Here is a 22,458-nt window from a genome sequence, read left to right on the forward strand (position 1 = left end):
TGGTGCTCTAAGTATCTTTATAAAATAATGGATTAATAATAAACCAAGGAAAAATAAAGGAAAAAAAATCAAGAGAAAAGTTTCTGAGACCCCCAATCTGAGATCTTGTATCCTCTCGCTGACTGTGTGATGTGTGTGAAGCTGGGATTCAGGACATCAGTTCCCAGCCGAGCTACTGTGGCAGCACTGGGTGCCTTAATCAGTTGTGAGGTGCTTCTCAGTCGCATCGTGACTAATTCTAGTGCAAGCAGAGCTGTTTGTGAATGATCGATTTTTTAATAAACTAGTTCCGATGGATGCAATTGCTGGAATTAAAAAGCTCATGTGGTTGTATTGTAATATGCTTTTTGAAAGACAAAAGCTGTGGGGTTAGCACTCCGGGAATTATGGGTAATTCTGGAAATATGGGTTGTTGTTGCAACGTAAATGCTTCCATGGCATGCAGTGTTGTGCCTGACAATCAAACGATCTACAGTTCACGCTTTTGTTTTATGTTGTGTTTTTTCCTAACATCTCTCCAGAAGATTCCTGGCGAGGAACATAATATAAGGAAGTCTAATATTTCCATGCTCTTACCTGACCTTATTTTTCCGGGGGTAGGAGGGAAAGGGTGTTGTTGATTATTGCTTCTTCAACTGAACTGTTTTTTTCCTCCATGATATGAACACAGTATTCCCAAATGGAACATCCCAGTGATATTAAATCAGAGTGTTTAATACAAAGATTTATTCGGCTTCCTTCTTAGGTCGCCGCGCCTTCACTGAGAAACTTAGTGATATTCACAGCATTGTCAGAGAGCCACTGTAGCTGTTGATGGCATTTCATTAAAAATAACAAAGCACAAAACTGTAGAGGAAAAACATGTGACTAAATATGCTGTACCAAGGAGTCTTTTAATGTGTTGGTAGTTTTTTATAGTCGTGGGTGTTCGTGGTGGGGGGAAGGATAGTATTTGTTTTCTTTTCAACATTAGCAGTTGTGTTTCTTATCTTGCATTTTCTTCTCGGAGAAGTCTGAGAGCTTCTTGGTAGGTCATTTATGGGATGTAGGATTCTGAAGTAAGTGACCCAAACCATCATCTGTTTCTGATGCTAGGCTACAGACTAATAATTCCAGATCAACACTGGGATTTTTCAATACTGTCTCTTGAATTTTATGGATTTCCTGTAGTTAGAAAGAAACAGATTTAGAATAAGGAAATCATTTGAGAAAGTAGGGGTTAGCCAACTTTTTCTGTGGAGAGCCATATACTCGATATTTTAGGCTTCATGGACCAAGAGGCCACGTGGAGCCCAAAGCAACATAGACGATCTCAGTGAATGAGCATCTGTGTTAGCGGGCTGAGCTAAACAGGCGGCGGGCTCTAGCTGGCCAAGCTGTGGAATACAGGGTTCAGGAAAACGCCAGTTTTGAGGTTTGGAGCCTTTAGTGCCACTTGCTGCATAGGCCCACATGGGGGAAAATACATGTTTCCACTCTGCATCACTCTGTTCCCTCCCCCACGGGTTGTTTACCAGAGGGAAGTGTGGCTCCTGGGAAGGGAGCCCACGACACCTGTCCTGGTTGTGAATGGAAGCCCCCACACCCTGCCACCATCACCCTGTAGCAAACTCCACAGGGGCCGTAGTTAGCAAGAGGCAAGCTTATCGTTATTCAGAATCCTCTCCAGAGCAATAGCAAAGAGAAGGGAAAGGATTAAAATCATGTCTCTGAGTCATGGCAGACTGTGGTCATCCTAATGAGCTTGTTTATGGATTCCCAGCCCTTCAAGGTGACGTGGTTGGCCGTTTTGGTATGATTTCAAGTAGTAAAGCAGAACCAACAGAGCCTTAGCAATGCCTGTTGAAATAAGGAAGTGTTGCTGTGAGGGAAGCAAGTTACTTGCCATCGAACAGGCAGCTCTCGGGTTAAAACATGGTTGTCTTGTGTTTTGGTTTCAACCTCTAATCTCAGGAAATAGTGCCATTTTCTTCTGAAACTGAAGCTGACCTGCGGCCACCCCAGCACTGTGATGTCTTACACACAGGATGGCTGATGTGTGCTAAAGGCTGATCATCTTTAAAAGAAAAACAAAATAGCTTGCCTAGGCTTCTGCCTTGAAGGGTGTTAGATGTTTACCTCTTGGGGTATAGAGAGAGAGAGCTTCAGGCAGTCAAGGGCAGCCAGGACTTTCGGAGATCAAGGCCATGTCTAAGGGGAGTAGGCAACCCGGTGAAGTCAGTTGAATGAGAATAGCCCTCAGGGTCAGGGTGAGCTCATGGGAGAGGCAGAGGGGTTCGTAGTGCAGCTGGAGGTTCACTCTGGCCCCACTGCTGTGATCTGATATAGTTGAAGTTGAGGTAAACTGAGGCAGGCCAGTAGCTTTCTTAGAGCCAGGCACTGGTTCTTATAACGCTGTGGGTCTTCTTGAGACTAAGGTCACTGGGTGCCCTCTCCTAGGGTGGAGCTCTCTTGTTTTCAAAAGGGCTTGCTGTCTTGGCCACTGATTTCTGCTGAAGGCTTCATGGTGAGAACATAGGGTCTCCTCGAGTTTTGGTGCTCAATCTCCATGCACAGCTGGTGTGGCCCTTTGGGTGGGAGGAGTGGGAACCTCTGGGATCCTTGAGGAGTTGGGTGCTGTGAGGTATAAAGGGCTGGGGACTGTCAGACTCAGTGCCTGGAGTCAGTTTCTTTGCCTCGTAAGGCATATTTTCCTGCAGTGGAGGTCAGGGCAACCCTACACAAAGGAGAGACTGACCCATCCTAAGTAGGATAGAAAATGAACCAGATGCTGTGTGTTGGTCTGCAGGGGGCCTGGGAGCCCATCCCCGAGAATTCTCTGAACCTTTGCAATTCTGTGTCTGGTACGCAATGCATGTCCCCTCCAGCTGCTGTGTGACTGGGTCCCTGCTGTGCCTTGGGGTCAGAGTGTAAAGAGAGACAGAGACCTTCTCACGGAGAGCCAAGGGTGGGTTGGAGTCACGCTTCCCATCCTTCTGGGCACCAATTCTTCCTTCCCCTTTCTGCGGAGTCAGAAACACTGAGTGTTAAACATGCATGGCATTATTTAAGGAATCTTATGGAAGATTATGCCTAATTCTGTTGTATCTCCCCACCCCTCAAAGAATATAAAAATACTCCATACTTCCTGCTTCTAAAGAGTTTATTGTGATTCCGCCTGTTTGGAAGAAGTGGAATTACATTTTATTTCATAAGCTAATTATGATGAATAAAAGATAAATTATATTTCCTGAATTATGAACACTGTCTGTGTGTCATATTGACTTAATTTGCATAAATATAAATCAACTTAAGCAATTATATTATTATTATTATTAAAAACATTTGTATTACTCTTCCAGCTGCTGAACTAGTACATTTTTGTTAAATATGTTATCTGTTAAAGTTTTAAACTTGAAATGCTACCCTAGTTAAAGTGTTATGTTTTACCCGAAAGTTTCCAGTGGGGTGGGTAATTTCCATTTATTTAGATTTCTTTGTTTATTTTGACTCTAGGAAATTTTGTCTCACTAGGCTCTTGAGTTTCGCACGCATGACAAATGCGTGGAAGATGGAGTGGGAGTTGGTTAACTGGGATCTCACGGCCTCTTCATAGCTGTAGTGTTTATTACCACAAGTTATTGAAGTTTAGGGGAAAACCCCACACTTTATGTGCTATAACCGCCTTTATATTATTTTTTTCCAGTCTTCAAAACTGCTGTGGTCCTGGTGTATAAAGACGGTTCCAAACAGAAGAAAAAACTTGTAAGACTTCTTGTTTCACCCCATAGTTTGAAAGGATCTCCCTTCCTATCTGCTTCTCAGTTATATCTGTGTAATTATAATGCTGCCTCTTTGTCAAGTGGGAGCCTTTTATGATTGATTGATTCCTTCCTTCCTTCCTTCCTTCCTTCCTTCCTTCCTTCCTTCCTTCCTTCCTTCCTTCCACTAAGAAGTCAAGGAAATTGCCCATCCTGCTTTCTTTCAGGCAGGCTCACGTTTAGAGCATGAAAGTGAATACTTTTGGGCCTGCCATGGCTAGAACCTTCCTAAACACTAGTTTGTTTTTTCCTTTCCCTAGTCTTCTTGTCCCTCTGTTCTTGTTTTGAGGTCCCTTTTCTCCTCTTTCCTGTGTCTCTTTGACCTGGATTTGATTAGCAATTTATTTGCACCCGGCAGCACATTTATCACATGGCCTCTTGCTTTCTGCTGGATGAGTAAAAGTGCACCCAGGGTCAAGTCCCTCTGGACAGACGCTGGAGTTCCCGTGTCACTGGAGTAGAGAATGTGGGGGTCTGGCTAGAGCAGTCTGTCCTCATGCACCTGGTTCCTTCTCTTCCTGCAGGTAGGATCTCACAGGCTTTCCATTTACGAGGAGTGGGACCCCTTTCGATTTCGGCACATGATTCCTACCGAAGCTCTGCAGGTTCGAGCTTTAGCAAGTGCAGGTAAACTCTGAACGTGCTGAGTACATATTTCTTACGTGTGTATGAATTGTTTGTCTGAATCCACACTCTTGGTCTAACCACGCTACCATCTTTTTTCTTCTGTGCTGAGCTGCCTTTTCCCTCAGTCTCTCCACTGCCTCTCGTTTACCCTGCCATTTATTAAGTATTTGAATGTATGAATGAACAAACGAACTAAGTAAATGAATGAACTGAGTGAATGGATGCAATGCCTTCAACATTGTTTCAAGGAATGGTAATCATTCTGTTATTTATATTAATATTATAGTGACAAATGACTGAACAGCAGTGAGTCTAATGGAAAGAATCTTTGAGCCTATACGCAGACTAAGCCCATGTAAATAACTCACTTGCCTTTTAACTGAGAGACTTGAAAAGACCACCAAAGCACAAAAAGGCCATTGGGTACATTTTTTTCCCCTTCGCGTTATAAATCTTTGTCTTTGTATTAGCATAAAGGCTCTGCAATGTCGTTTCTTTTGCTGCAATCCAAGTAGCAGTGAAGCGAGTTGTTGGATAGCAGTGAATATACCCAAAATTAGATGGTGCTTTAAGCATATGAGAAAAGAATACCAATGGGATATTAAGTGACTTGGAGGCCCCATCCCGGCCTTAATTTGAGGCCGTTCTAGGGAGGAGCTCCCAGCGATGGCTCCTGCACACCTCCAGGAAGGAGCACATTTGGGGGTCAAGTGTGACCCCTTTCAAATAGGCCACACCTATTCCCTTTCCCACCTAGAAGCTGCAGGTGTCTGGTTGTAAAGAGAGGCCCTACACGTGGACTTCCACAGGTGCACAATGGATCTGTATTGCTATTTCATGCTTCTGATGTAAGCATTACGTTTTCAGTGTCCAGTTGGGATTGCTTATCCTCTCCGTGTTTCCATTTGTTGTCACATCCATGAGCGGTAAAATTGCTCTGATCCTCATAAAACCACCTCCCCTAGTCCAAAGTCATGAAGAAAAACTCTTGCATTATTTGGTAAATCTTCAATTACTCACCCAAATTATAGATGCAGCTTCCTTCACAGTGGTTATGCCTTGTGCCATTGGAAAACTCAAATGCAAAAACCATGTTAGACTAATGTATTTAGGATGATTATTTGCCTTAAGGTTTCTCTCCCACTTTCCAGCACAGAGATTTATCCTGGTGCCTTTTTACTTACGATTTGATTTGTAAAGTTGATTTACACATGAATTTGCGGGAACTTATAGGTTGTAGGTCTACAAACAGTTATTATAGAATAACACTTTGAGGTTTGGACACTTAAATACTAGTGTTGTCTTACTTTGCAGTCTTAGGTTGTAAATTATCTAGCTCATATATTTCCTTGTGCCTGGTTTATAAATAGGAAAGCTTATATTTATACTGTGTGTCCCCAAAAATAAGACTGGGTCTTATATTAATTTTTGCTCCAAAAGATGCATTAGAGCTTATGTTCAGGGGATGTCATCCTGAAAAATCATGATAGGGCTTAGTGTCCGGTTAGGTCTTATTTTTGGGGAAACACGGTAGCAAACTTCAGGCTTCTCAGCCAAGAACTTTGCCTGCATTGAGGACTAAATACTTAAAGACATTACATTTTGAAAACAAAGCCATCTTTGTGATATGACATTTTTATTTTCACCCTCTATTTTTCATTCCAATCAAGTTTGAAACCATCAAGATAAAACCTCATTTTAATAGAGTTATAAAGACTAGCCAGTGTGTCCCTTGCTGTGAAATACATTCCAGTGGATTTAAGAATCAGAACATAGAATGTCTAGATTTTTATCCTAGTTTGGGAGAGCTTGTGAAAGTTTCTGTGAATGGGTCCTGGTTGGACCCCTTAAATAATATGTCACAGTGAGAGTTTGTGGCCGGGGTTCTGAACAATTGGACAAGGATGACCTCACAAGGTGCAGTCTTGATGTTTGTCATGAATTGTTCCCCCCAACAAACACTTTATTCATGACCTCAAATGATAGAGTGTTGCAAGGCTTATAAAATAATAAATAATATAACATGGTATTTCAAGCTAGGTGTTGGAAAGCTTAGAAATGATATAAATATAATTGTTCCGTACCTTAAAATATAACTGTTCCTTACCTTCTCGGCATACTGTTTTTGATTCCCTCAGAATGTGTACCGTGGGAGGGCTAAGAAAGAGGAGCCCCATTCATTTCCAGGACCTGCTCTTTGTCTAGGGCACTAGGCCCGGGTGTTTGTGGGGAAGGCTCCCCCCACAGAAAGTGAGGGCCTGCCGCTTTGTTATCACTGGCCTGGTGAAATCTGCTTTCGAATCTTGGGCTCTGTCTAGTCCAACTGGTACCCAAACAATTAATCAGTTAATTGAAATAAGTCAGCCAAACGGTCTGTGCAGCTAAAAGGGTCAGTTCTTCGATCAATATGATTATCTGATTGTTCTCTTAGATCATCTAGAAGGAGATTTTCACAACTGGAAATTTTCCCAGCATTCTTTTTCTTAGCACTGATTAAGCTTTTGAATACTTTGTCTCTTTGGATCACAGGACCATGGTAAAGTTCCTTCAGTCATATGCTACTCTGCACTACTTAACCTTATACCAAAGTGTGGAAAATGCTTTTGTAAAAATACAAGTAAGTCCCTTTGAAACATAGCCTCATTCATGTTTGTTTAAATTTATCTAGATGCAGAAGCGAATACCGTGTGTGAAATTGTCCACGTAAAATCGGAGTCAGAAGGGAGGCCGGAGAGGGTCTTCCACCTGTGCTGCAGGTGAGCCTGGAGCCGTGAATTGCAGACGGTGCAACTCAGAGGGAGGAATTTGATGTGCTTGGTGTCCTCTAACTGCCTCTCGGTTCCGCAGACCAGCCTGGGCTTCTCTAGACTCTTCATGCTTTTTCTTATACATTTGAGAAATTATTGAATAATAGTAATTGGATAGATTAAACTAATGTTACTAGAATATGGAGAGTCACCTGCTTAACTTTATATCTTTCAAAAACGAAATAAGAATTTTCAAATACAGTCAATGTTCCAATGAGGGCCTTCTTCCCATGTTTACATTTGGTAGACCAGAAGGAAGCAGTTGTCCTGCAATATTTTGTTTCAGTGTTTGCATACATTGTTTGTTTATCCTGTAGCATCTCTGAGATACAGCAGATGGCAAGGCAACTTGGAGTTGGTAAGAGTGTGTGCAGGCACGACCAGGGTTCTTCCTCATGGATAGAAACGTCAACATAAGGAGGTTGGCACTAGTTGCTCAGTCTTGAGTGGAAGCTACACTTACCATGTGGGCTTCTATTTCTTCTTGTTCTTTCCCTCGCTCTTTCTTCCATGAGAATGTGAGGCCTTTACTCAAATGCAGCCAATTGCCTCTCTTTTGTTTTTTGCCTAAAAATATCAAGATGAATGGTCCCAACAGGAAGCATTTTGATGTATTTGGCTTTAAATATGATCTATACTCAATTTTATGCTTTAATGGAATCATAGGTGCTCAATAATTTCCTCAGTACTTACCCAGTAACCCACACTATGGTAGTAGCATGCTATGTATAGGTTGCCTACAAAAAAAACAAAAAAAGGCAACAGCGTCAACATTACAATGATTATTAGCAATATTTTATAATGATATTGCTAGTGTAGTAAGAAGTCACATTTGCCAAGCATGAACTATGCTAAGCAAACATAACACGTTATTTCATGTAGACAGACTGAGGTGCTGCTGTTATCCCATTTTACAGATGGGGAACCAAGGCTCATTGAGGGTACTTTGCCTAAGACCTTATAGCAAATGAACACTGAGTTCAAATTCAGGTGGGTTTGGCTTCAGAGCCCGTGTTGTGTGTTTCTGCATCACTACTCTGTGTTGGGTGACAGGGATCAACAAAGGGCAGATCCCAGGAAGCTGTCAGGACTATAATTGAAAATTTTTTTCAGATAATCCACATGTGGTTTGTGTAGCATCTTTACCATCTATTTAGGCTAATCCACTTGTGATTTTGTTGGTCAAGTCCACGGGGTCCAGGGAGCAGGCCTTTTAGAGATGCCACATCCTGTCTTAATAAGAAATACCAGGTGAAACTAACCTGGGTAAAAAGACTGAAAATGTATCAAGAAAAATGACTCATACCTAAGAAGTATTATTTACCCTGGGAATTAGGTAGAGTTTTGAGTTCTTCACAATGTAGCTTTAATAGTTACATGTTGAAATGTTTTATGGGAGGAGCTGATGTTTCACAGAGGGCCAGCTCTAGAGGGAACTAAAGATGCTGGGACATATGTCTTTGGCTGCTCTGCAGAGTAAGAATCTTGTGGTTCATTTTTCTGTAAAAACAGTTTAGAAGAAAAAGCTCTGCCTTAAGTACCAAGAACAGAATTTGGCAACTTCTTGGTGCGGAAATCCATCTATCCATCAATACCTTTACTAATGGGCGGCTTTGTTCCATATTGGTTGCAGGAGATGAATTGCAAAGCACAGAGGGAAAGGAGTATGTGTGCTCTGTCCCCAGTGATGCAAACACAGCTCAGCATGGAAATGAGAGCCCTGGCCTCAGTCTTAACCCCTGGTCCTCCAGGGTATTTGTTTGGCTGCACTTGATAACGTTAGGAATTCCCCGTGTGTTAAGCACTGTTTCTCTAACATGTGTAAATCTTCTTTTCATAGCTCCCCAGAGAGTCGAAAGGATTTCCTAAAGGCTGTGCATTCGATCCTCCGTGATAAGCACAGAAGACAGCTCCTCAAAACTGAAAGCCTTCCCTCGTCCCAGCAATATGTCCCTTTTGGAGGAAAAAGATTATGTGCGCTGAAAGGGGCCAGGCCGGCCATGAGCAGGGCAGGTACTGTGGGGATTCCGACGTTCAAGATCCCCGTCACCCCCAGTCCACTGTAGAACTTGAGTGAGCTTGACGTCCTTGTTGAGCAAGATTTAGATGTGGCCTTGTGGGGTGCAACCTTGGAGTATGGTTCTTCCCTGGTCTGAGGCTCCTTGGCCCTTGCCTCCTTCCCAGTGGCTCCCTGGGGACCCACACTTCGTTTACTCCTCTTGTCCTCCCTCAAGCTTTCCCTTTGCTGCCCTCCTCCTTCTGGCTGGTGAGCTCCTCTCTCATTCGCCAAGCCAGGAATTGAGCACATTCTCTTTCTGGAGGGGCTGTCTGAGCTGGCTTGTGGAATGAGAGTCTCTGCTTTGCATGACAGCCAGCTTTGTCAAGCAAAAAGCAGTGTGTCATGTCTCAGCAAGGTCATGTCCCACCTTTCTGAGAACATGGTGGCTTTCTAATCCAGAAAGAGCAATGCCTGTTCTCAGTAAGGATTTCATGTTTGGTAGACCAGATGACATATCAGGTTTTTACCCTTGCCTTGTGCCTGCAACTTTATTTTTAGCTTCAATGTTAATTTGGGCAAGCCTTTCACTACTCTTGTAAAAGAAGACTCTAGAGTTTAAATGGCCCCAGGTAAACATTCTTTCAGGACTGGAATCACCTTGGAGCAGTGAGGAAGGAAGGTCAATATACCACCTATAAATGGCAGTTTAACATATCTAGGAAGAAGCATATTTTCATAACACGTAGGTATTAATGACATCAAGATATTCACTCCTTTCTTAAGACACAGCCCAGAATTTTGCAGGGAAGAGTCCAATAAAAGAGGCTTCCTTTGCATTTGCCAAAAAGGTTTCTGACCTTTGTCACAATTGCCTTTCCTCCTATTCTCAGCTGTGTTGAAGAGGCATGGCTAGAACTGTGCATGGTTGAAGGTTTTCACAGACATAACCTATGTAGCTTGACATGGGATATTACAGTCTTTAAGCACCTTAACCTTAACTAATGTTAGGGGGTTAGTTTTCTTGAATCTGTTCTCCAGTCAGTTGAGAAATGTTGGTTGAAAACCTACTGGGGTGAACACTCAGCACTCTGTTGGGTTCTCTGTTGTGGTCCCCTCAGAGCCATGCACACCTTCATATCCACAATTTCTCACTGGAGTCCTTGTGTGAGAAAGCTTCGCTGATCCCCCTAAAGCTCACAGTAGAGAATTTCACCTTGGAATTGTCTTCACCTGCTCCTTTCTCTTGCCAGGGAATGTTTGATTAGGTTTGGGAATGTATTCCAACCTCAGGAAACCCCACCTGTCATTGGCCAACTTTCAGTTGTTTATGAACCTAAATTCAGAGCTGCGTTTATTTTGAAACTAAGCCTTTTAAGTCTGTCTGTAGGACCCTCAGAAGTTGTCCTGTTGAGATGCCTTTGGAGAGAAAACATGATCAACCCACAACTTACACCATCATGAATTCCAAGAGAAAGCCTTGATGTCAGAGCCTCTTGGCTTTGGCTGATTAGAAGATTTTCTGTCTGATGGCTCCCTTTTGGCTGAAGAAAGTCTTTATCACTCTACTTTTGATGTTCCTTAACTATCATCAGGAACTTCATGTTAGATGATTTAAAAATGGTGTGCGAGTGGGTCAGCACAGCACTAGCTGATGGTCAGTCTTAACAGTGAACACTGGAAATATTCAAATCGAAGACTCCTTGAACCCCATAAGACTGGCTGGGTTATTAAGTATCTTTCTGATAAAGAATAGATACTCATGCTTCATTGTGCATTGTCATGGATACCTAGGTAGTTTGTTTCTCCCTTTGTTCTAATAGGACATTAAAGCCACATATCTTGTTTCAATAATTATAGCTCTAAATATAGTCTAAAAGAAATATATGTCTGCCAATAATAATCCAATTTAAAAAATGCTTTGTTCCAACATTTTTTTATGAAAATTTTCAGACATAAAGAACAGTTTAAGAACTGTGTGCATTCATATGTACCATCAATAGTTTACATTTTTTCTGTATTTTCATTATCACAAATCTATCCATCTATCATCCATAAACTCATCTTATTTTGGAGACATTTCAAAAATGCAGATATTAGCATACTCTACCTCCAATACTTCAGCATGAAAATCATTGACAGATATTTTCAATAACCGAATTTGAACTGAAGTAGTTCTAATATAGTCATTGGAGAGAGCTAGTCTCCACTATGGTGGTGTTGAGATAAAATTGAATGGGAATTGTTGCTTCTCCCAATGGAGTAGTAGTAATAGGTTATTTCTATCTTTTTTCCTTTTTTTTTTTTCCCTCTGGAAATGGGTTTCATGCCCCTCCTTGAGTGGAGTGATGCCCATTTGTTCCATGTTAGAGATGGTAGAACACTTAGGAGCAATGATGACAGCACAGGGATCTGAGGCAGAAGATGGCCAGAACGGGAGCCAATTGAGGCCATTGTCCAGCTCCTTGACCTTGTACCATCTGTATTTGAAGTCAAGGCTACATTTGGCCTAAGAGTCATCTTACTTCTAGCGGCATTGCAGTAATTTAATGGTTTTTTAGGGCTTAGGTTTTAGGAAAGCAGTTCCCAGTAGGTGTTTAGGCTCTTTCCCTCCACTGGAAAGCCCGTTTTGCATTTCACCTTCTTGTCTCTGATAGAACGGCCACTTCACTAGCGAAGGAGAAGCAGCAGTGTTTCCATGTCAGCTGTCTTTTGTGTATGTGTGTGTGTGTAGTGGGATTGTTTGTTTGCTTGACTGGGTGGCGTCTTCTGTGTACTTGTTTTTAATAATTCTGGCTTCCTAGAGGACAGTAGGTGAAAGAGTGAATCAAAGATTTGTGTTTCTTGCCCGTTTGTCACTTTATATAGCACTGTGTTGATCACCTGCCTGGGTGTCATATGTATTCATTTCTCATCCCACTCAGGCTCTGGTGTTTTAATTGCTTGGTAGAAAAGAAATCGGTGAAGTACAGAACATAGTCAGGAGGGACGACACTCATTTGCTGAGCCTCCCGGTCCATATGGGGCTCGTCAGAAAGAGGGCAGGGAATTAACTGGAGACTTCATGTCTCTGAGAGCCGCTCTCTCCTGCTGTCTCTCTCTCAGGGATGCTGTGCCCTTAATCTAACTACAGATCCTCAACAAATGTTACATTTAGTTTCCCAGAAAGTAAGATAACTTGGGACCGGGGCTTCTGCCTCGTTGAGACATCATGGTGATTTCTGCAAAGACAGCGAGACTCTGGAAGCATCCTCCACCCTTACTAAAGACCTGTTCCAGCTAAATGACAGCCCCGGGGGGGATGCTCAGACCACTGGGCCATGGGGCATTGTCGGGGCTGAGGGCCTACATAGTGCTAAGATGAGTGTCTATGTGAGAGCAGAAGGAACCTGCAGCACCTGTCTCCCAGGTGCACAGGGCAGAGACATGGATTATTGCAGAGGAAGTTGCTCCCCGTGTCCCCACAGCCCACACCCGTCTGTGTCCTTGTGTCTCCCCTTGCCCTTCGCTAGTCGCTGTGATGTCTTCTAAGGCCAGGCATCTGTTTGAGGGAAAGACTCCAAGATAGACTGGTGAAATCTGGACTTTACGCCCCGAATCCTAGCAAGGCAACAAATGCATACTGTGTAGTTTTTCTTTTATTTGCTTTCTGAATTTTTATCTCATGTGAAGCATGTGGGGGTTTTATTTTTATATTTTTGTGTGTGTGTGCAGTGTCTGCCCCAAGCAAGTGTCTGGGGAGAAGGAGGCGGCGACTGGCTCGAAACAGGTTTACCATTGATTCCGATGCCCTCTCCGCCAGCAGCCCGGAGAAAGAGCCCCAGCAGCCCCCCGGTGGTGGGGACACTGACCGATGGGTAGAGGAACAGTTTGATCTTGCTCAGTATGAGGAGCAGGAGGACATCAAGGAGACAGACATCCTCAGTGACGATGATGAGTTCTGTGAGTCCGTGAAGGGCGCCGAAGTGGACAGAGACCTGCAGGAGCGGCTTCAGGCTGCCTCCATCAGTCAGCGGGAAAGAGGCCGGAAAAGCCTGGATAGTCACACGTCCCGCATGACGCAGCTCAAGAAGCAAGCTGCCCTGTCAGGCATCAATGGAGGCCTGGAGAACACAAGCGAGGAAGTCATTTGGGTTAGGCGTGAAGACTTTGCCCCCTCCAGGAAACTGAACACTGAGATCTGACTGTGTCCCTTTCCCCATAGAGAGCGTATGTAGATACTTTTCCCCGCCCTGCCCTCACTCTGCCCCTCCTGTACCCTCGAGGAGGAGAATGTCCCCTTAGGTCGCACTGTTGCACACAGTTTTGGCAGCTGACTTTGCTCTGAAGCCATTGTAGTCACGCAACGTCATCATTCTAACAACATCAGAAAGAATGGTTCAGAATCTTAAATAAGCTTGAGTCCTATCTTCTGTATATTACTAAGGGCTTTTATTTATTCTCAGTTAATCAGGGCCCAAAGAATTGAAAAAAAAAAAAAAAGGATTCTATAGCACTGGAAAGCAGGTTACCCCCAGAGTTTAAGTATGTACAACAGTTTAGTTTAAGAGATAGCACAAAAAGTAATAGTATTAAAGATCACTCTATCTGAACTCAATCCGGAGCCATCTCCTAGTTGGGGAAACAGAAAACAAAGCAACTGTACAGCTTGCAGTGTTCTTACTTCTTTCCCTCTTAAATGTCTGAGAATATCTGTGTATTTTAAGAATGTGTGAGTCGAGGGTAGAGATTTATGTTCCGATGAGCCTTTTTTTTCTCTTCTGTTTTGGTCTATGGCTGGTCTTACTCGATGTCAGTGTTTGGAAGTTCTAGTTTTGCATAGAATTATAAAGATGCCAAACTCTTTGAAAAGAGATCCAAATTTATCACTTGAAAAAAAAAACAAAAACGCTATTTTTTGTATTTTACCTGAGATGCAAGGGCACAAACAGGTGAGAATTTTACAGTGTTAGTGTAACTCTGAGTCTAAAAAATGAGGATTTTACCTTTTACAGAGAGAGTGAGGCATGGTGACTTTATATTTATATATGAAAAGCCAACAAGATGCTCATGTTAGGAGAAACTTTTTTTCCAAGAAGCAGATTTTTTTTTTTAAATGTTTGAACCTCTATTTGAGATGGAAGCTTGGTTGAATTAAACATGACACCCGAAGGCGCAGTATGTGTGTCTGTTGCACGTGGATGAGGAGGGGAGACTCCTCATGGGGTTGCCATGGTGATCATTGGTTTTCCCATCAAAGTTGCATCTTCATTCATAGATTACCTACCCCTTCCCTAACAGTCCATAACAAAACCTCTTAACAAAACAACCTCTTCAAAAATATGTCTTGTGTTTAACACTTTCTTCATGCCAACGAAACAGGGTAAACATGCTAAAAATCTAACATTCTAAACAGATTTCCAAATAGGGAGAACAAAAACAAGTTAAAGCACTTTCAATTTTTTTTTTTTAAAGGTTTATAGCTTTTTTTTTTTTTCTCTCCCATTTCACAATGTCCACTTCCTAAGAAGGGTTTAAATAATATGAAAACTTTCTTTTTGGGGAAAATATCTATTTGGTGTTTGACACATCAGTAGGTACTTTAAAGACCTGAATTTTATAGTAGCTTTAGGAATTATATTTTATAAAAATTAGTTATGACTTTATATTTCCAGACAATAGAGAGTTCAGAACATCATGCTCTGTGGCCCTGCTTGCTTCCCCTGCTTCCCCACCCTCTATCCCTCCCCTTTCGGGTTTCCAGGGCTTCGAGCTTGATCTTTTGAAAGTTTTATTCTATTAAATTTTTGCTATATCTTCTGATTTTCTTAAAAAGCTTTAGAATGGTTTCTATACCCTTTGTATCACTGCATTGTTCCATATCATCTCCAGTTCGATTGTGTCCGGATGGAAAAACTGAAGCTGAGGCTTCTTTTCATCACATTTACTAGTCCCAGTGCTGTGGGTCCGTCTGAAAATGCTGGAAAGTCTGGTGCTTGCAGAGGGTGCCATTGTCTCTTGTACATAAGGTCATGATGTGTCTATGTCAAAAGTTCTTATATATTTCTTTTATAAGCTGAAAGAAGGTCTATTTTTATGTTTTTAGGTCTATGAATGGAACGTTGTAAATGCCTGTCAAACAATAAAAATATTGAAAAGTATCTGGATGGTCCTGTGCCTTTTTTAAACAGGAGGATGAATATGAACTATTAGCGAGAGACAGCGTATATGGGAGAAAGTTTCCTGGGGATGCCTTTTTTCCCCCTAAATAATTATGATCATCAAGGGAGAGCTGACTTGCTAGAGCTTGATGTTTATTTGTTCTTTTTTAATTTATTTTTTATTGAGGTATAATTGAGGTAACATACTAGGTTCAGGTGTATAACTTAACGATTTGATATTTGTGTATATTGTAAAATGATCACAGCAATCCGAGTAACATCCATTACCATAAGTAGTTACAAAAAAAACTTCTTTTCTTGTGATGAGAACATTTAAGATCCACTCTCCTAGCACTTTCACATGTGCAAATACCGTATCAGTGACTCTGACCACGGTGCTGTGCATTACATCCCCAGGACTTCCTCATTTTATAACTGGACACTTATACCGTTAGATGGCTTCACCATTTTTGCCCATCTCCTACCCCATCTGTTCTCTATATCCATCAGCTCATATTTTCTTGTTTGTTTTGATTCCACATATAAGTGAGATCGTATGGTATGATCTCATTCTCTGTCAGTACAGCTTGACATTTTAACCAGAAAAGAAAAAGTATGCAGGTTGCTCAGCCTCTTGGTCTCCTGATCCGGAGAATAGAAAATGGCACCAATAGGGATCAGTAGCCCTACCCGAGCACTGTTTTCCAGTCTCCTGCACCCTCCTGGTGGGTGCAGGCTGACGGGTACCAGGCAGAAGTACTGGGGGGAAGTGCAGAGCTTGGACTGGCCTGGCTGGGTGAGCTCTTGAACCCAGGGTCTGCCTCCACATTAGGTTCCTAGGGCTCTTGCTGCCTGGGTCTTCCACAGAATCCCAACACAAAGGTAAATGCAGTCTTGGGCTACCTTACGCGCTTCCCTTTCAGTCCCCGATCTTACTCTTCCTCAACCCCTTACAAGCCTTACAGGGTCAGTTTATCCCACCCACACCTGCCTTCCAGGTGAGCAGGTTTCCTTTTTTCTGCCTTTTCCAAACTAGAAGATTCCTCCTTACAGCAGAGGTGAGCATGGCTGTTTTGCAGTTTGCTCCTCAGTGTGGTCCGTGGACTAACAGTGTCAGCATCAGGTCACTGGGCCCCACCCAGACCTACTGAACTACCATGTTTCCCCGAAAATACAACCTAGCCGGACCAGCAGCTCTAATGCGTCTTTGGGAGCAAAAATTAAGCCCCGGTATTATATTATATTAGACCCGGTCTTATATGAAAATAAGACCGGGTCTTATATTAATTTTTGCTCCAAAAGATGCATTAGAGCTGATGGTCCAGCTAGGTCTTATTTTTGGGGAAGCACGGAAGAACCTGCATTTTAACAGCACCCCCAGGTGACTCATGCATATTCAAGTTTGAGAAGCGTTGGTTTAAGGGTCTCCAAATGTTTTGATGTTGAATACTGATTTAGAGCATGTATCTTTTTAAAAGTATATTCAAGCTCTGCTGTACCAATGTATGGATTTTAAAATACAAATAGATTTCTTTCTGTATCCAATGTATCCCTTTAGGGAGTGACTGACTGAAGCCAGCTTATACCCAATGAAATTACTCCAATAGTTTGTACTTGGTACAAATGAGACTTAGGCAGTTAGGGCTACTTTCCTGTCCAGTTGCTGAGTCTGTTGGTGTGGAGGAAATCAGTGCTCAAAGTCAAATATACAGAAATAATCATAATGCTTTCTTTTACGCTAAGTTAATTTCTTTTTCAGGCTCCTTTCCCACCAGGCTGGCAGAAAACATCTCAATTCACTCCTCTCTCCATGGTTGTCAAGGTTTGGGGGGACTTGGGGTGAGGTCCTCACTGTAGTCTTGGAGTCCGTTCATCTACAGAGGTTACTATAGCCATGATCGTTGTCCTCGTCCATGGGCCTCTCAAGTTTGGTGGTGGCTCTCTAGTGTTTTCCTTTTGCCCAACTCGGGCTTCCTACCTGGAAACCTCTGTAACCAGGTCCCTGGCATTTTGTGTCCTGTCTAGGACATTGCCAGGATGGCTTGTCCAAGTTCTTGCCCCTTCTGTCTGAAAAATTCAGACTTTTCTCTCTTGTCTGTATCCCCAGCCAGTGGACATGATTTTCTGTGTGGGAGTGGGGGGTGGGGGGTGGGGCAAGCAAAGTCCATAAGCCCTTACTGTTTTCTGGACTTTTTGTTGATAGCCAAGTTTTACCTGAGAATTACAGCAATTTCTGCTTTTCATCTTGCCACAACCTATCCTGGAAGAGGGAAAAATGAAAACAGGGAGAAAAAGAAAATATACTCAAAATATTCAGCCATGTATTTATGAAACGTGTGAGATCAGAACTGCAGCATCACAATCCCCACAGGCTTCTCTGAACAGTGTCGATGTTTGAAGAAAGAACAAGGAATATTCAAAACACAAATCATGAATGTGTAGGGTTGTTTAAATACAGGGTATGGATGTTGTTGGTAAGTTACTGTCTTTGGTTGACGAAAGCAGTAGTAGAAAGCCTCCCAAAACATATCACTGGGATCACTTTTTCCTCCCTATCATAACCTCCATCCCCCCAATATCAGTAGAATGCATTGTATATTAAATATCATTCGTCTACAATAGTTTAGTCTATCCCAAACTTTCTACAGTAGGAAGTAACTTTTAGACATTAAATTACCGTGTATTGGGGCAAAGTCTAGCATCACCCGTACCCACCATCTCCACCGTGTGCTCAGTGTAAAGTGATGACTCGGCACATCTTCAGGTCACTGCTGTTAACAGTAGACTCACTCTGGAGCCAGTGGTTTCTAACCTGAGGACAATAGATCCTTGCTGTTGTCTGGTGACTTGGGGTTATTATCCACACGCACAGCTTGCATTGTCTGCACTCAATTACTCTCAGGTTGGAGAGGCATGACACTTTTTATAAACCTAAATCCAGGGTCTTTAAAATTTTTTAAATCAGGAACCACGAGAGGACATAATCCCTTAGAAAAGGTTTTTACTTTCCATAATGTTTCAACATGCTCCACACCCAAGTCAAACCAAAGTTGGATTTTTTTTTAGCCAGTGGGCCCCTAACAGTTGATGTCATCTTTGTGAGCCTCAGCTCCATCCTGTTTGGCTTCAGGACCGTGCCCCTTTTTTCCTGAAAGCCACCTGGGGCTTCCTGGGCAGTTCCCAAGAACTCCTCGGTGTCTGAGTTCAGTGTCTTCATCTTACACAGAACGTCCTATATTCTGTCGTGCTCAGCTGTGTGCTTCCGTTATCTGCCTGGTGGCTGCCTTGTGCTTTAAACATTAATGGTTGGTTGATTTTAACAGCTTCCCTTTCAATCAAGGTGTTAACGTTTTGGCTTGTGTCTTTCCTCACTGGTTTCTTGAACACATACCTGGGTGTGCATGTGTGTGCAATCACACACACTTACAAAATGGGTTTGTACTATTAACACATGCTTTTTTATTAACTGGATTTTTACCCTTAAACATACTACTTGTGGACATTTTTGTATGACATTATAAACAGGTCTACATCAGTCTAAGTCATAGCTACATAGCAATCCATCTTACTAGGTAGACTGTAATTTTCCATAATGTATGTATCCAATTCCCTGCTGATAGCCATCCATGATTCTAGTTTTTACTATTATATGAAATACTGTGAACATGCTGCATATTTTCTGTGTACGGATCCAATTGCTTCCATAGTTTGCAGTCATAGAAAGAGGTTTGGATGTATTTATACTCATTTAAAATTTTGGGGTGTACATTTCTAAATTGTGGGATGCCATACTCCTGTTTGGCTTTTGGTGAGTGGTCAAGATCCTACTTCCTGTCTAGTGTCTTCACTTTGTAACAGACATGCCTGTGGCTTTGCCATGGAAGTTGGCTTTTTCACCTGAGCTTATGGTTAGATTCTCGGGCCAGATACCCTTAGTAAACCAGGCCTTCACTCCGTCTTTTCCTCTTTCCTTCAGTCCACATAGTTTTACTGGAATGGTTGGCCACTTGGTTACAGGACTTGGGGTATTTACAGTGACATGAGTTGAATGAATATCAATGCATTCTCCCTTCCAAATCTCCCAGGGATTTTAAATATCCCTCACCCTATACATGCTGCTGCTTGTTTTGCCTTCAGATTTAAATGAAGGTTGAGCATTTATGGTAGTGATAAAATCAATTTTATACCACAGACAAGTTGGGACAATCCATTCCTCTTCCCAACATCCCCATATAACCTAATGAAGAAAAGAGCCTTTCAAAAAAATAAGGGTTTATAGACTTAAAAAGAAAGGTTTAAATATGACTCAATAGTTGAAGCAGAGTTACCACAGGACCAAATTCTGGCCCAAGCAGACCATAATTTAATTCGCTAATAAAATCTAGCAGATGGGAAAGTGTTTATGGGCCCAAGGATAGGATTACTTAATAGGGATGGGTGGCTGGGATGAAGTTTCTGTTCACTTGAAACAAATCTCGATGTCTTTTATTAAAAGCCATTATGGAAAAAGAAAGGTGTTTGTAGAAGAACTGGAAAAAGGACAATGTTACTGGTGCATTTTCAATACACCTTTTGGTCTCAGGGAGTTTCTTGCCACTAGAGAGAGAAAGATGAACCAGACTCAATAGAGCAGTGATCCTTGAACCAAAATGTGACTTTCCAGGGGGTTCAAGGATGCAGAGAGCCTCAGGGGAATCCATGACCAAATGCTCAGCGTCCAAATGTTCTTTCCTAAAATGTATTTGCCTAAGAATATACCTGTGATGGGTATGTAAGTTCCCTCCCCTCTCCTCTCTTCTCTTTCACAATTATCTTTCTCCCATTTTCTGAAAGAAAGACACGTTCTCATCTGTCCCAGATCATACTTTGGGGCAAAAACCTTTGGGACATCAAACAAATAGACCCAGAGAAATAGTGTGTTGAGAAAGTAAATGACTCTACTTAGTACTAGGGAGCTAATCCTCTTGCAAGTCAGGTGGTTTCATATTTGCTTTCAATCAGCTTGAAGAAGGATTTAATCAAAGTGTCAGGTCATTGAAAATAATTAAAAATAATGATGGATGCTATCTCTGATTTGGGGCCTATAATCCAAGGGATCAAGGAATTGAGTGACACTGTCATGAGAAAATGGCTTTCCTTCCCATTTAGTCTTCATACAATGTTTGTGCTTCATACAGCGTTTGTCTTGAAAAAGAAAGGTAGATATAGAATTGATGCTGAACTCGCTCTAGCTAAAAGGAAGAGCCATTCATTGATACGTGAACTAATTGAGAAAAAAACAAAAACACACAAAACCTACCATGTTATTAAGAGATCGTTTCCAGAGAAATTTTACTTTGTACATTTAATAATTTTTAATCTATACGTACTTTCCTATTGATCAATTGTGTACCAATAATGACTGTAATCATATCTCAATTCAAAAGAGATATTTTAGATAGTTGGAGATATATGGTCACAGGAAATGCCAAAACTTTTAACAAATACATTTATAATGATATTTTTATTGTAAAAAAGTATGTCAGGGTGATAGTGGATTTTAAAAATGAGTTCAAAGGAAAAAGAATGATATAAAATTTTTTGTTTTTAAATATATTTTTAAATAGATGAGCAGCATCACATTGCTATGGTATTTAGATTGTATTAAATACATTAAAAGTGACATAATTATTTTAAAATATTAAACTTTACAATATGTGCATGTATATGTTGCTATGTAACAAACCACCCTAAAGCTTAGTGTCTTCAGCATTTATGATATTTGTGATTCTGTAGGTCAGCTGGTCAGTTCTGGTCTTGGCTGGGTTTGCTGATCTTTGAGGTCAGCCAGTGGCTCAGCTCCACTGAGGTTGGATGGTGTCAACTCACATCCTATGGCCTCACTCACATGTCTGTCAGTTAGAAGCTATTTGGTCTAGAGAGCCTCAGCTGGGACAACTTGTCTCCACTCCACGTGGTCTCTCTTCCTCCAGTAGGCTAGCATAGGCTTCTTTTCATGGTATCTTAGTCAGGTTGGGCTGATATAACAAAATACCATAGACTGGGTAACTTAAACAGCAGATGTTTACTTCTCACAGTATGGAGGCTGGAAGCCCAAGGTCAGGGTACCATCAGATTGAGTTCCTGATGAGGTCCTCCTTTCTGGCTTATATATGAAGTTGGACAATTAAGTTTGCAAACTCATCGTAGAAAAAGTGCTACATACCTCACTGCTGAATATCACTGTGATCACCTTCAAAGTACTCCCCTTGGGAAGCTATGCACCAACGCCAGCACCTAGTCCACCCTTCAAAGCAGGTGGACTCTTTGGAACTCTTTTTCTGGAATGGCCATCAGAGCTGTCATCGTATTATCTTTGATGTCCTGAATGTCATCAAAATGTCTTCCTTTCAATATTTCCTTTCTCTTCAGGTAAAGAAAGAAGTCATCGGGGGCCAGATCAGGTGAGTAAAGAGGGTGTTCCAATATACTTGTTTACTGGCTAAAATTCCCTCACAGACAGTGCCGTGTGAGCTAGTGCATTGTCGTGATGCAAGAGCCATGAATTATAGGTGAAAAGTTCAGGTCGCCTAACTTTTTCACACAACCTTTTCAGCACTTCCAAATAGTAAACTTGGTTAACTGTTTGTCCAACTGGTACAAATTCATAATGAATAACCCCTCTGATCTCAAAAAAGTTTAGCAACATCGGTGCAAGAAGTTCACGAACTTAATTGTTAGACCTGGTATACTGATCCCCGGACCCATCTGAGACCAAGAGAATATGTCTCTGGGTTGGGATCAGTGCATTGGTGTCTTTTTTTTATTTTAAAACATTTTTTTAAAATATTCAATGCGGGACTACATGAAGCCCCAGCTCTTATTCACTTTATATGAGTAGCAGAGAGGCCCAGCGCTTTTTTTCAATCTTTCGAATAGCCCAATGAAAGGATACATCAACCTTCAAAAAGGTCTGAGATGAGTTCAAATATTACATCTCTTCACTTTGAGCTGCTCATAGTAACTCAGTGCAACCACACTTGTACACTCATGCTGTTCAGAATGATTGATATATTTCTCTGAGATAAATATAAAATCAAACATATTAA

The 22,458-nt window shown here is 41.8% G+C and overlaps 1 protein-coding gene across 8 annotated transcripts in view; it reads left to right on the forward strand.

Moving 5' to 3' along the window:
* TIAM1 (TIAM Rac1 associated GEF 1) overlaps positions 1 to 15,370 on the forward strand; it is a 362,433-nt gene extending 347,063 nt beyond the window's left edge. For all 8 annotated transcript variants that reach the window (XM_074326168.2, XM_074326172.2, XM_019730167.3 and 5 more), the window contains 5 exons: positions 3,686 to 3,744; positions 4,325 to 4,427; positions 7,096 to 7,183; positions 9,075 to 9,247; positions 12,945 to 15,370. In XM_074326168.2, coding sequence (XP_074182269.1) covers positions 3,686 to 3,744; positions 4,325 to 4,427; positions 7,096 to 7,183; positions 9,075 to 9,247; positions 12,945 to 13,414 — 893 coding nt within the window. In that variant the 3' untranslated portion in view covers positions 13,415 to 15,370. The remainder of the gene's footprint in view (positions 1 to 3,685; positions 3,745 to 4,324; positions 4,428 to 7,095; positions 7,184 to 9,074; positions 9,248 to 12,944) is intronic.
* The last annotated feature ends 7,088 nt before the right edge of the window (positions 15,371 to 22,458 follow it).

Source organism: Rhinolophus sinicus, chromosome 17, assembly GCF_057876585.1.
Source record: "Rhinolophus sinicus isolate RSI-liver-muscle chromosome 17, RSI-T2T, whole genome shotgun sequence".
NCBI classification, from domain to species: domain Eukaryota; kingdom Metazoa; phylum Chordata; class Mammalia; order Chiroptera; family Rhinolophidae; genus Rhinolophus; species Rhinolophus sinicus.